This window comes from Microchirus variegatus, assembly GCF_963457635.1.
Source record: "Microchirus variegatus genome assembly, chromosome: 8".
Lineage (NCBI taxonomy): Eukaryota > Metazoa > Chordata > Actinopteri > Pleuronectiformes > Soleidae > Microchirus > Microchirus variegatus.
The window spans coordinates 10,900,677-10,914,736 of record NC_139809.1 but is presented as its reverse complement, the minus strand read 5'-3'; the positions used below and the strand labels follow the sequence as shown (position 1 = coordinate 10,914,736).

The window sequence follows — 14,060 nt, the reverse complement described above, 5'->3', positions numbered from 1 at the left end:
CTTTCAGACACCTTTGTCTCCACCTTTACTCGTGGAGGAGGTGTCGTACTCCCATCGGTCCTGACGGTGTCTTGTTTGCAAATTAACTTCCCGTGGAGCCATACCATTATTCACTCCTAATAAAATTACTCAGGTGGATGCAGGCAGACACTTTGGGTATCCTGCTCCAATTAAAAAGAATCTACTGCAGATTGTGTTGAATTACTGACCTAAAAGGGGAAAAAAAGAAAGAAGGAAAGCAGCATATTTTGGGGTATTTTAAAGCATAAAAAAATCACTTTTATTTTTTTTTTTTATGAGCATATCTTCATCTTATCAGTAGATAGTGAATAACATCACACTGAACTGTGGATTGTTCCTGATGTACCATCATTTTTTTTTACCTACAATATAAGCTACATGTCATATAATGTCCTTAAATTAAAATTAACTATGCTTATGATGTGTTAACCAGTAATTACCTTATGGCCCGATGTATATTTTCGTCCTCGCAAATGAAGTATCAATCTATGCATGTTTGGATGATATTTTCACCTCAGGCTGTGAAACCTTTTACATCATGAAAATAGATTTTTTTTTTTTTTTTTTTACACCACTGTGATGTTTCTTATTGTAACAGATGTCAAACAATTACTCTGCGTGGCGTGCTCCAAAGGTCAAGTATAACAGTTTAATATCAGAGCGTGAGGTGTAGAAACCTCCAAATAACCATGGCAACAACGCTGCTGCTTTCAGGTCGTCTTCACCTCTGTTGAACCTAAAATAACGAGAAGACGACGAGGAACTGGTTTCACCTCCTTACGTTGTTTTTACATTGTCGTCTCGCATCCAGAGTTTCCCAGTTCTAGCCCGCTGTGAAGACCTGCTAATCACCAGGTCGCACCTGTGTCTCCGGTTTAGCCGGTGAGCAGGAGACGGTGTGCGTTTTGTTAATGAAGAAATGTATTTTCAGTAGATAATGTCAATGGTACATGCTGCCACAGTGGGAGCCATGCTTGTAACCAGGATCTATGGAAGGAATTGATTGTTCTTGCTTTTCCTTAATGGGAAATTTGGCTTACAGTTGTAAACACTCGTTACACGACAAATGAGACTAAATCAATGACTATGGATATTCAGTTATTTGTTTGATTATAAAAGTAGATGAATTATTGTGACAAACTGATGTCTAATTTAGGAACACAGTTTAAAGTCTGACGCATAGTTTTGCCTGGAGCACTCATGCAGTTTTCCTCCCTCATGAAGACCACATTAACTAGAAAAGCACTCGGAGAGCGAACACCTCCACCGAGGCAGCTCAGTGCCTACAAAATACACCCTGCCGGCTCGCAGCGTCTACAGGTCATACCCAAAATTTAATCACGTGTTCCTGGTCCCGTTGCAGACATTTCCTGAAAATCTCATCCAAATCCGTCTGTGACTTTTCAAGTTATGTTGCTAACAGACAGATACCTCTTTGGCGGAGGCCAATAATGAATAATAAACTTTATTTATAAGGCACTTTTCAAAACAATGTGCTTTACATGGTTGAACCAGGCTAAGGTAGACAAAATCAGGCATTTATAAGATAAAAACAGTAACAATAATATTAAGGAAATAGAACGTGTAGAAATGAAGGCAGTGTGGTTCAATTAGTAAAATGCTTTTTAGATAAAGTACCTTTTCAGAAGAGATTTAAAAGATTGATTCTGCAAATATAGATTTCTGGCATTTATAGATGTTTACATTTGTTGAGCCATAGTCTGTTTTAATCCCAATCTTTGGATTGTTACACACCCATCATCGCCCCTTACCAACAGGACTGGTTTCTGACCTTTCAAAGACGACTTCTTATTTTTTCAGTTTTTCACTTACTTCTCAATAACTGAGCATGAAAATAGAAAAGTGGTGTTCCTGTCATGTAGTCTCACATGGCAAACTGGCAACTCTCTTACTGTTCGGGTCAGGAGATTTTTTTTTTTTTTTTGGACCCAAAAGTGTTTTTCGTGTGCCAAAAAAAAAGAAAAAAAAGAAGAGAGAACTCATCAGAAAGACTCCTCAGCATCTCACTCTCAGCTGTGTGTTGGGGCGTTTTGCTCTCAGGTGACGAGCAGCCAGCCGAGGCGTCCGCCGCTCCAAAAACCACATGCTGCTCCCACTTTTACCGGGTTGTGTCATTCCTCGGAGGGAGGTGGTAGATGGAGATGTGCACGCTCGGCTGACGGAGCTAACGAGGCAGTCGGCTTGTTAGCCGCTAATTGAGCGGTCATCGCCAAGACTGGAGTTCGCCATCTGTTTGTCACAGAGGAACATCTTGTCGCATCACGCTCGTCAGTGGCCCCCCCCTCCTCCCCACCCTTTTTCTTTTTCTGTGGTGTGATATTAATAGCTCGAGCTCACAGACGGAGGAAAAAAGATAAGAAAGACACTGGAGACAAATGACAAACAAACTGAAGACTGTAAAGAAGGGAGCAGAGGGGGATTGAGGAGTAGGAGGAGCTGGGTGGGGAGGAGGTGGAGGAGTGGCACTAAAAGGCTTCCAGAGGATGAAATCTGCCAGGTTTAGTTCACCCCGACAGGCAGCGTGTCGGCTAGACTTAAATCTCTTTAGATTTTAAATTCTGCAGCCAATTGTTTCTCAGATTTCGCATGAAATCAGTCCATTTTTGTCTGATTTGTCACATAATGAAAGTGGCTTTGAAACCAGAGAATATATGACTGATAAATGTGAATTATGAGAGACAGATCTTACCTGATGTGCACAATGGAAAGTTACGAGTTTCCACTTTAATCACCTCCATGCATTTTATTTTTTTCCCACTTGAACAGCTCTCTCTTCAGCAGATCTGCACTCTGCACTCGCAGTATTTACATTTGAACAAATGATTAAAATACTCAACAGTGTGTAGAAAACTTGAACTTATGGCCGATGCTTTTTTATCTCAAAAACAAAAAAATATATATACCGGAGGTACCTTTTGTCGCCATGGTTACAGTAATAAAGTGATTAAAGTTCTCTTGAGGTCATGGATAAAAGAAACGAGTGTGTTCTTGTGTTTTAAAGTCCCAGCCATCCAACCTTTACCACATCCTCAATAAGATTTTCAGAATTCGAACAGGGATATGTTTAAACTGCAGCTCTTGTATTAAAAAAATACTGCAGTAATTCTGAAAAAAGAGCTGGTCCTGCAGGACCTCTTCTCTCTCTTGGGTCGCCTGTTGCCGGGTGGAGAGCCGTGACTGTCAGACAAGAGGAGGAGGAGGAGGAGGAGGAGGTGTGTGTGTGTGTGTGTGTGTGTGTGTGTGTGTGTGTGTGTGTGTGTGTGTGTGTGTGTGTGTGTGTGTGTGTGTGTGTGTGTGTGTGTGTGTGTGTGTGTGTGTGTGTGTGTGTGTGTGTGTGTGTGTGTGTGTGTGTGTGTGTGTGTGTGTGTGTGTGTGTGTGTGTGTGTGTGTGTGTGTGTGGCATCAGCTCAGTGGAGGTGCTAATTTGTTGATGTTCCTTCCGTGAGGAATCTTAATTAGCAATGTAAGTTTCATGCCTAATTTAGTGATTAAATGCAGGATGAATGAACTAATGAACTTGTCGGGGTGTTCCACACCTCCTCTGATTTTTTTTACTCCAAGAAAGAACTAATAGCTGAAGGGTTAACCTTTACACACCTCTGTTTAATTATGTTAAAGAACTATTGAGGACTTTTATAGAGTTTGCAGAGCCAAAAGGTGACCAGTGTTGGTTTGTGTCTGTTCACGTGCAGGAGTCTTTGAGGTTATTTTTTCAGGACAGCTGCTCAGTCTGTCAGTGGAGTACATACCAAACTGATAAAAGTCTTACAACTTTATAAATATACTTATATTATTTTATTTTATATTATTTCTGATACTTATGGGGACGTTAATCCACAGTTTTGTAATACTAACAGGGGGAGTCTCTCTCAGACAGAACCGTTTGCAGAACTGTATGTATATATGTGTATTTGTGTGTGTATGTATGTGTATGTGTGTATATATGTGTTTGTATATATATATATATGTACGTATGTATGTATATTTGTGTATATATGTATATATGTACGTATCTATGTGTATATGTATATATGTACGTATGTGTATTTATATATGTATGTATATATGTGTAGATATATATATATATATATGTATGTACGTGTATATGTACGTATATGCGTAAGTATATGTATATGTATATGTACGTACGTACGTATGTATATATGTATGTGTACATATATACACATACATATATATATATACGTGTATATAGCTTTAATAAACACCAGAGAGATGTATGCAGTTCTGACCGGTCAGGTGTGTGTGTTTTTCCTTCAGGGTTGGTTCAGTCCCGGTCAGGTGTTCGTCCTGGACGAGTACTGCGCGCGGTACGGCGTCCGCGGTTGCCACCGTCACCTGAGCTACCTGAAGGGTTTGATGGACTACTCGGAGAACAGCACGCTCGTCGACCCCATGCTGCTGCACTACAGCTACGCCTTCTGCGTCTCCCACGTCCACGGGAACAGGTACACCAGCCCACACACTGCCTCTAGTGGAAATAGCTATAAGCGTCACAGCAGGGATTCATGCAAACGCAGGTCCCATCCACCACTGTTGAGATCTTAGTAGAACAACTTGGCCATCCCTGCGGGTCAACAGAACATGTTTGTTTGAGGTTCTCATCATTATGATGCATTTTTAACTCACATTTTAAGCAATACCAGCTTTTCCTCTTCTTAACTCCTGATGGAGCATTTCAAATAGCTGATTCAAGACTTTTTTTCCACTAGAACATAAAGATTCCCCCCCCCCACCACTTGCAGAGCGACTGATGCTCAAATCTTTCTGGAGTGGACTACAAGGGCAGCACAGTTTTCGCAACCTTCAGGCCCCCATTCGTCTGCAGGAAACTCCCAGATATGAGCAACAGAAGTGTCTTTTAGCCACTTGTTGGCATCAGCACCGCTCCAGCAGTTCAGTTCTCCACTTCACTCCCAGAAGCCCCTGCTTGACTCCCTGGCTTGTAATTACTGATATATGTGCTTTCTCTCTTTGTCGACTCATTTAGTCAATTAGAAAGCATAATGATTAGCTTCTCCAGCTAATCGCCACATATAAATTGGGGGGGATAACTGGAATTGGCTTTTTGTCAGTTGGAGCTCTAATTTGAATAATTGATGCCCATTCAGGGCTCCTGGAGCTGCCTGAGTGGGTGTGGATGGGAAAAAGAGGTTTTTTGGATGGCTGGCAGACTCGGAGGTGGAAAAAAAAAACAACTTAATTACAGAACTCGGGTTTTCCCTGGAGGGCTGCTCGACAAGATGAAACTACAACAGGAGACAGATAGGACAAAAAGAGACGCCACCGACTGATCAGCAGGAGAGTACTTGACTAGTAATTCAAGGCGATATTTTCAGAATATACGAGCGTGCGCCTTTAAGAGAACTCTGGTTTCAAACCGAGGGAAACATGTCAGCTCATCATGGTTTGTGAGAGAGATGTTGAAACCATTGTGGATGGGGTCACAAAGTTTTTGAATTTGGTAAGATGTTTTTTTAAATTATTATTCCTATCATCTTTTCACCATAATTCTTTTATCAGTGCAAAGGCTTTCAGCAGCAGCAGGCTTTGCACAAAATTCAGAGTTGACATTCGATTGCCCCATCTGTATCCACAATAAATTCAGAATAAATGATAAGGGAGTAGAAAAACATCCTTCATTCATTTAGTCAGACAGTTTGAAGATTTGAACAAGGTCCTGTTTGTTTGTAAACTGTGTCAACTATGTGCATTTGCTTATTCAAATCATTTTATTGCATCCAAAACAAGCATTAGGATAAGGATATAATATCACTCAGCACAACTTGCATTGACTGGATAAAGCCTTGAAAAACCACATTATTAATGTGCTCGTAAATGTGCAGAAGCTTTATGAACACATTACACGTTTTCTCCTCTCTATTGACTGATATCTCATAAAATAATATTTTATGAGATATCAGTCAATCTGAGCAGCTTTAGCTTGAGCAGCTTTTGTAACTGTTTTTACTACACTAATGTTTGCTAATGCACATAATCCTCACCCACTGGCTGCAGCAGCGAAACATTTCCAAGTTTTCAACATTTTTATTCAGTGTGCCTTTTACCGTCATGGTCATCTCAAAGTAGCCGCTGGAAATAACAACTGAGTTATATGACGACCTGAACTAGATAATACACTACCTTACAAAAAGCATGTTTAAAAATAAATGCAACAAAGAAGCATCAGAGATCTTTGTTGCTCCAATGATTCACCACATGCACTGCTTTTATACAGTAAACGCTGTAAAAAGGTGTATTAACAGCATCTGGGCGTACTGTAACCAGGACTGGACTATTGATGTTTGCTGATGGAACAAACAAACGGATGCAGGTGAAGGAACCGTGACTCTTGGACTCATCTTGTGCAGCTCTGTGACAGTTTGATGAGACGGGGTGTGGTTGAACCCAGATCGGGGGTTAAAGGAGCATTAGCAGAGCTCGGAGGGATGGACGCTCGCCTCCTTCTCACCTGTCACCTCAGATCTCCTCCCGTCTGAGCCCATCCACACCACGCCGACACGGGATGTGACAGAATCTTTTACCTCCCCCCCTCTCCCCACCTCCAGGGAGGTGACACACATGATCACCTGCCACTCAGCCTCATCTCCTTTCCACACCTCTTGAGGTGAAGTGGTGGCGTCCATGCCCGGTTGCCCCGCCACAGCGCTCGGCGAGGCACCACTCACGACGGCTCTTGTCAACTGACATCAGAACCAAACAGCTGCAGGCCGATATGGTGCTCGTCGTTTACACGCTGGGTGTAAACACTCTAACCTGAGTCTACAGGCCCCCCTCCTCCTCCTACTCCTCCTCCTCCACCTCCTCCTCCTCTTCCTCTTCGTCCCCCCTCGTCCACCACCCCACCCTGAAGCTCCACTGACAGCAGCCGTGGCTCCAACATGCTCGCTTCATTTAGCGGCAACAATGTGTCTGAAGCTCGACAAGCTGTCGCATCCCTCCCCACGCATGAACAAGCATCTGAGTGGATTTAATGGCAGAGTGAAGAGCGATACCAAACAGCTCACTCCGCTCCGCTCTGCGTTTTTTCGCATTTGGCTTCTCGCCAACTTGTTCCTCGTCTGATTAGTTTCCTGTCACAGTTTGACTCGAGAGGAAGTCCAGATGATGACTGACAGTTGCAGGGGAAAAATGTTTTTGTTTATGCTTTGTGTACTGTATATATACAGTTTATTGTGAGGGACTTCTCAGCGAGCTGCTCGTGATAAACAAAATGTTTATTTGAGCTTCCGTCACACTGAGTTTGCTGATTTGTGTGTAAATCTTTTTAAAAGTTTTGAAGCCTGGGAAGAAAGAAAACATGGCTGCTCCAGTGGTACATTCATGTTGTCACTTTACAGCTGACATTCGTAATAGAAATGACGATTGTATTTCATTTAATACGTGTTTAATTATTTATTTACTTATTTTAAATAAACAGAACCTTTTTTTTTCTACTTTGGAAAGTTGGGCTTTCAGGCATTGTGATCCTGAGGGAAATACTACATTTGTATGTGGACGTAAAATATAAAGATTTGACGAGTAGAATAACTTTTAGTCTGATTTATACCTTTAAACTAATATGTTGTAATAACAGTATGTAAAAGTAACAGTGAGCTGCAAAAGTGATCAGTCATTTTGCTTCTATTTACTAATCTGATAGATAGTGGTGAAAGACATGAATTACAGAACATCTGCTGTAGTCTCCGTTTGTGTGTGTGTGAGGGAGTGCAAGAGAGCCTTGTTCAACATGAAAGTGACACACACACGGACACACACCGATTACCCCACCCCGAGGACTCTCCGCTGTGTTCCCGAAAGACGAACTGGTGCTTGTTAAATAGGGGCTTTGGGAAGTGTCGGGAGGTGTGAGGGTAATGAATTGACAGATTTCGGGGGAACAACGGGGTTTAGAAGTTGTTCCGACAAGTGCCGTTGTGCAGGGAAAGCTGCCTCTCATTACCCGGCTGAATTGAGAAGGAGCGGAGCTGAAGAGACGTGTTTGTCGTTCTGGCACAATGCATGACGACTTCCTGTTGTCACCCTGCGTATCATCTGTGGCCTTCACGCTCTGAACAACAGCCTGTCTGAGGAAATAATAGAACAGCGACTGTGCAAATAAAACTCTAGGACAAACTGAGCACATCATAATAGTTTATGTCATTTTTAAATGTTTTATATTAATTAATTGCAATAAAATCCAATTTATCTTTTAGAATATTTTCCCTTCAAATGTCTTCATTGTGTATTTTCTTAATATAATTAATTACTATACCTTTTAGGCCTTTAATATTATTCATGTAACTTTATTTTAGTTTATCCTTTTTGTTCATTTTTAGTTTTTCATCCATATTGTATTATTTAATTTTACTAATAATATACTGCGTCTGTATGATTTTATTTAAAGGTCATATTTTAATTATTCACACATTATATAACACAGTATAACACACTATTATTGCCATTGTCATGGAGGTACTTGCAGCAGCGATGCTTCCGTATCTCCTTCTTCTCACCGGCCGCTCGTCACATTTTTTCATTTTCAGTTCACAAACCGTGCGGCGATGAGCTGAGCCAAGTTGTCAGTCGTCGATGCACTGCGGTCCGGGGCTGAACAAGCGAAGGCTTTTATAAGAACAACTCATTAACAGACAACCTCCTCGCTTCTTCCCTCTGGCGACTGCGAGTGCCGTTTAGAGAGGCTGCTTTTCTCTTTCAGCTGCACAGAGAAAGCCCAGAAAGTCAAGGCTGGTCGCTCTGGGTCCTGATTGCATTTTTTCCCCTTTTTCGCCAGAGTGCCTATTCAGACAAAGGCAAGAAGGGAATGAAAGCTTTACAAACATTAATGAAGCCCTCAGCTAACAGTTTTTTTTTTTTTCTTTGTCGACTCTCCTCCTGTTGGCCGTGTGAGTTGTGGAGGAGGAAGAGGAGCCTGAGCAGCTCTCTGTTTGATTGGTTGACTTTGAGGTCAGCGTGGAGAGTTTGGCTGCTCGACCAGTTAGTTTGGTGAAAACAAGCAGTCAAACTTTGAGTGGGAAAGACATGAGAAAAAAAAAAATGAGCCAGGTCTGTTTTCCCAAGGCTTCCCAATTGTTTGCAATGCAACAGCTTTTTTCACATGCAATAGGAAATGTGTTGGTTTGTCGTCAAAATGCTGCATATTTTGGTTTCTTAAATAATGGAATAAGCCAATTAGGGCTGAACCAATTAATCAAAATGTTATCGAAATTAGAGCTGCAACTAATGATTGTTTTGGTAATCGATTAATCTGTGGATTATTTTCCCGATTAATCGATGAATCGCTTAGTTCATAAAATGTCAGAAAATGTTAAAGAAACGTTGATGTTTGTCAAACCTGGAAATGATGATGTTCTTGAATGTCTTGTTTTGTCCACAAACCAAAATTATTCAGTTTGAATGATTTCATTGCTATTTGGAGCAAAGAAGCAAAGAAAATATTCACATTTTAGAAACTAAAACGGTCGGAAATCTTGTTTTAATCATGAAAAAAGCTTCAACCCGATTTACAATTATCAAAATAGTTGACGATTAATTTAGTAATCGATTAATAATCGATTCATTGATTAATCGCTTCAGCTCTGATCGCTATACAGTTCACTGCCATTTTCAAATCACATCATTTAAATGAATTATTGTCTTGATCTATACATCTTATTCTGCAGACTGAAGAGAACATCTTTGTTTCTCACGGAGCTGCACAAACATCACACATTAATCCCTTTAAATATGTTTTTTGGATGAAAATGAGAGTAATGATGTAAAAAATTACCATTCCCTCTGATATCGCGAATCATATCATATTTCCTGTCAATAAAAATTGCAATTAGATATTCATTCAAAATCGTACAAAGCCAATGTTGTACCTGAACTGAAAATAGAACTACATGAATCAGTGTAAAGCATATTTTAATCACTTTTTTATTCATACCCTCAGAATTAATCCATGCATCTTTTTTCTACATTTACTCTGCTGAAAATGCAAAAAAAAAAAAAAAAAGTAAGAGCCTAGTAATCGGAGCAGCATGTTGAGTTTGACCCTGTCATGTTCTCTCTGTTTTATTTAAGTGTATTATTTAATCATTTGTTTTTATTTGAAAGTGCAGAAGAACAGAAGCCCCCCCCCCCCCATGTCTTCAGCCGCAGCTAATTTCCTACAGTTCCGACTAATAATTACATGTCATCATAGAGAATATGACATGTAGTAATATCTCGACTGAAAGTCAAAAAACGATCAAAACAGATGAAGAAGAAAACACAGCAACATACATAATAGTCATGCTACATCATGAACTGAAATACTCGTCGTGCAAATGTATATACAGATAATTAGCCATGTTTTATCTATGACATGACTTTTGTAGTGAACATCTGATAAGAGTTTATTTTGACCTCTAAATGTCCTCACATTCCTGTTATATTTGGTTCAGATGAAAGTGTTTATTTGTCTCTCTCTCCAGGCCTGATGGGATGGGGACTGTGACCGCACAGGAGAAGGAGGAGTTTGAGGCCATCAGAGGTCGTCTCATGGCTCTGCTGGAGTATCAGATCACACATTTTAGGTACGAGCACCTTCACCTTCTCATCAGACTCGAAATCTTATGCGTGTCATCGGGTTTTGTAAAGGGGAAACTACTCTGCAAACCTCTAAAGGAAACATACAATTGGGGTAAATAAGAGACAATATTATTGTCTCTTATTTACCCCAATGTAATGTTTCCATACAGACAGTTTTGGGTTGTATTTGTTCCAGTATGAATTAATATCTATATTATTATGGTGATGGGTATTTGCTCGTAAACAGATACTTAACCTACATGATATTTCGATATTTTGAGTATTTGTGAAATCATATATTGTGATATATTCAGTATTTGTGAAATCATATATTGCGATATACTGAGTATTTGTGAAATCGTATATTGCGATATATTCAGTATTTGTGAAATCGTATATTGCGATATATTCATTATTTGTTAAATCGTTGATTGCGATATATTCAGTATTTGTGAAATCATATATTCAGTATTTGTGAAATCGTATATTGCGATATATTCAGTATTTGTGAAATCGTATATTGCTATATATTCAGTATTTGTGAAAACGTATATTGCGATATATTCAGTATTTGTGAAATCATATATTGCGATATACTCACACTGCAGCTCTCGTGAGAGTGAGCACATGGCACCACCTAGTGGACTGAAACGTCAATTAATTATTTTTTTTGTTTGTGCTAATCTACAAAAAGCGTATGTGTAACATTAGTTAAAAATGATATGCGAAAAAAAACAAACAATACTTGGTGCAAAAATATTGCGATATTTCACTTTCACTCCACTTAAGAGGCAGTATCTGATAATATGATGATAATAAATAATACGTTAGTGCTGTAAAAGCTGATATAAGTGTAAACTAGGATCATTTTTAATGTCACTCTCAGGTCCTTTTGCTATTAAAGATTCAGGAGAGTAAAAGCAGAAGGGTCACATTCAGGATATAATTTTTGCATATCAACATACTCGTTATCACCATTATGGTCACGTGTCAGGGATTGTGTTTATTAATGGGAAAAGAGTGTTGTTTAATAGAGAGAAAGCACAATCTTCTTATTATTCTTAGTACATCATGAAATTCACTAAATGCTACTGCAAAAAAATAAAAAAATGCAGCTATGCTCCTTTAGCTCCGTTATGAAGACATGAGGCAGTCTGGGTATTTTTTCATAATAGATACGGGACGTGTTGACGGCGGCTGATGAGACCTCCCTGCATCTGCGTGCTGCTATTCAGCACGGCCGCTGTCGCCTGCTTGTGAACACATTGTGAGCGTGGTGTGAAAGCAACAGCCCCCAGACCTTGAGCAACACTTGTCTGAATGGACCTGTGCCATTAACTGTCCTGAAGCCCCGGCTCTTGAAACCTTTCTCGCCTGAGAGGGGCCCTCCATCTGGCCCAGAAGAGCGGAGGAGGGGGGCCGCTCCGGGGGCCAGGAGAGTCGAGCAGAGGGGCTCGATCAGCGGGAGTCATTATAACTCGCCCTCAACAAGAGGCTAATGCTGGTAAACAAGAACCGGGACATTACTAGGATTATGCTAATGTAACCAAGGACAAGACAAGGATTTCCAGAGCTTGGTTTGGATTAAAGCCCGAGATCGGGCACTCAGGATTCATGTAGGGTTATGAATTTTAACTATTTACATAAAGTATAATCTTTCACCGACCTGATCCAAAGATGCTTTTGCTAATAATGTATGCGCACATTCGACAGTAGAGATGAGCACGCGACAGGCTGAGTTTAAACACAGGGACTCTGAATAGACTCTGTTCTTTGTTTCTTTATCATAAACGTGCATTATGCAGCCACATATACATTTATTCTGTCAAAGGCTCTAGAATACAATATATTCCATTCATCAAATACTCTTCAAGCCTATTTTACAATTGTCTTTTCTATAGTGGATTATATTTTTTCATTTCACTGATTGTGAAGAAGCAAAGAACTGTTAAATACTTTCCATTCGAATGAGTAAAACCTACAAAGTGCTTTTTTAAACCTCTGCTAAGGAGGTCGGGTTTTGGGCCAAGTCTGTCTCTATGTGTGTGAACAGCAACCAAAACTGAAGGACAGATTTTGATTACATTTCCATGGGATGTAGTTTATGGCCAAAGGAAGAAATTATTACATTTTGGTGGTGATAACGATTCATTTTATTTTTATTTTTCTCCCTCAAAATAATTACTCTTGCTCGATAGGTTAGTGGATTGACAGAGTGTGAAACTGAGCGGCCTTGGCAGAGGTTCGCACTCTCTTAGTGCTTTCTCTAGTTAGTTATACTGTAGATCTATGAAGGCACAGAACACCTGCCTGTAGGTTTTTGTCCAATAAATGGCTGACCTGTGTGACCACGTGTCTTTGTTTATTAAGTACTTTTTTCTTGTCAATTAGCGACGTGAAACCTCTCTGAACTGCCTCATCTGAGCTCAGATGGAGTTGAGGTGAGAAAAGCTTCCTTCATCAGTGTAATTAGATGAAAAAGGAGGCAGCCATCTGCTAACGCTAACCAATGTCTTTCTGATGCCTCTTCCATCTTCCTTTTCTTCCGTTTCTTCTCCTTTTTTTTCCCTCTCTCTCTCCACACACTTGTCCTTGAGAGATTGTTTCTTAATGTGATGCACGCCCACGTTTTGCATCTGCAGGTACTGCTTTCCGTTTGGACGACCAGATGGGGCCCTGAAGGCAACGCTCTCCCTGCAGGAACGGGTACAAAAAAACACATTTAAATACTTTCTTTTGTCCATAATAAAAAAAAAAAACTTCTTGTAGGATTTTCTCCACATTAGTAAATGTTATTAGTGAAGAGCAGAAAAGTTCAGGGCCAGTGTTTTTGAGTTGTTGAAGGACCACTTGTCAATCATGCTGTCAAACACGGGATAAAAATGTTCTTGTCTGAGAGAAGGACTTCAGAGTGATTTATAAAGGTTCCTATGGTTAGTCACAGCAAACACAACCAGACATGCTTTAGTTCTCTGACAGTCATTTAGAATTATAATAACACAAGCAGCAAACAACGTTAAATCTGACCAATCATGTTTCAGCTATTTACTTTCAGTCCTTTGAGACTGAGACCTCTGAGACATAGGGAGACGTCGTTTTCTCTAGTACTCTAATATACATTGAATCATAAATACATTTGAATGATTTGAGTCGAAACCTGGGATTTCAAAGTAGTTTCTGAAGCACTTCTATATTTATTTTAAATCCCATTCATGCCATGAAAACCACATCAAATCATTTTCTCGAAGAAAATGAAAGAAAGCCAGAGACTGAAATGTCCTCTGAGCTAAGGCACAGACGACAGTCACAAGTCACTGGCAGAGAAAGTGCAGCCAAAATACATCGTTTCCACTAGAGCCCATGACTTCCTGTGATGTAGGGGGCATAACTGCGACGTGAGGGCGACGAGTACAAGCCTTTCCAGA

General features: G+C 40.2%; 1 protein-coding gene across 1 annotated transcript in view; it reads left to right on the top strand.

Annotated features, from left to right (window-relative positions):
- The window catches only part of cadps2 (Ca++-dependent secretion activator 2), a gene marked incomplete at its 3' end in the record, with an annotated part of 138,305 nt that overhangs the window by 77,870 nt on the left and 46,375 nt on the right, over window positions 1-14,060 (top strand). The window contains exons 13-15 of the mRNA XM_083893187.1: window positions 4,321-4,508; window positions 10,539-10,640; window positions 13,278-13,341. Coding sequence (XP_083749313.1) covers window positions 4,321-4,508; window positions 10,539-10,640; window positions 13,278-13,341 — 354 coding nt within the window. The remainder of the gene's footprint in view (window positions 1-4,320; window positions 4,509-10,538; window positions 10,641-13,277; window positions 13,342-14,060) is intronic.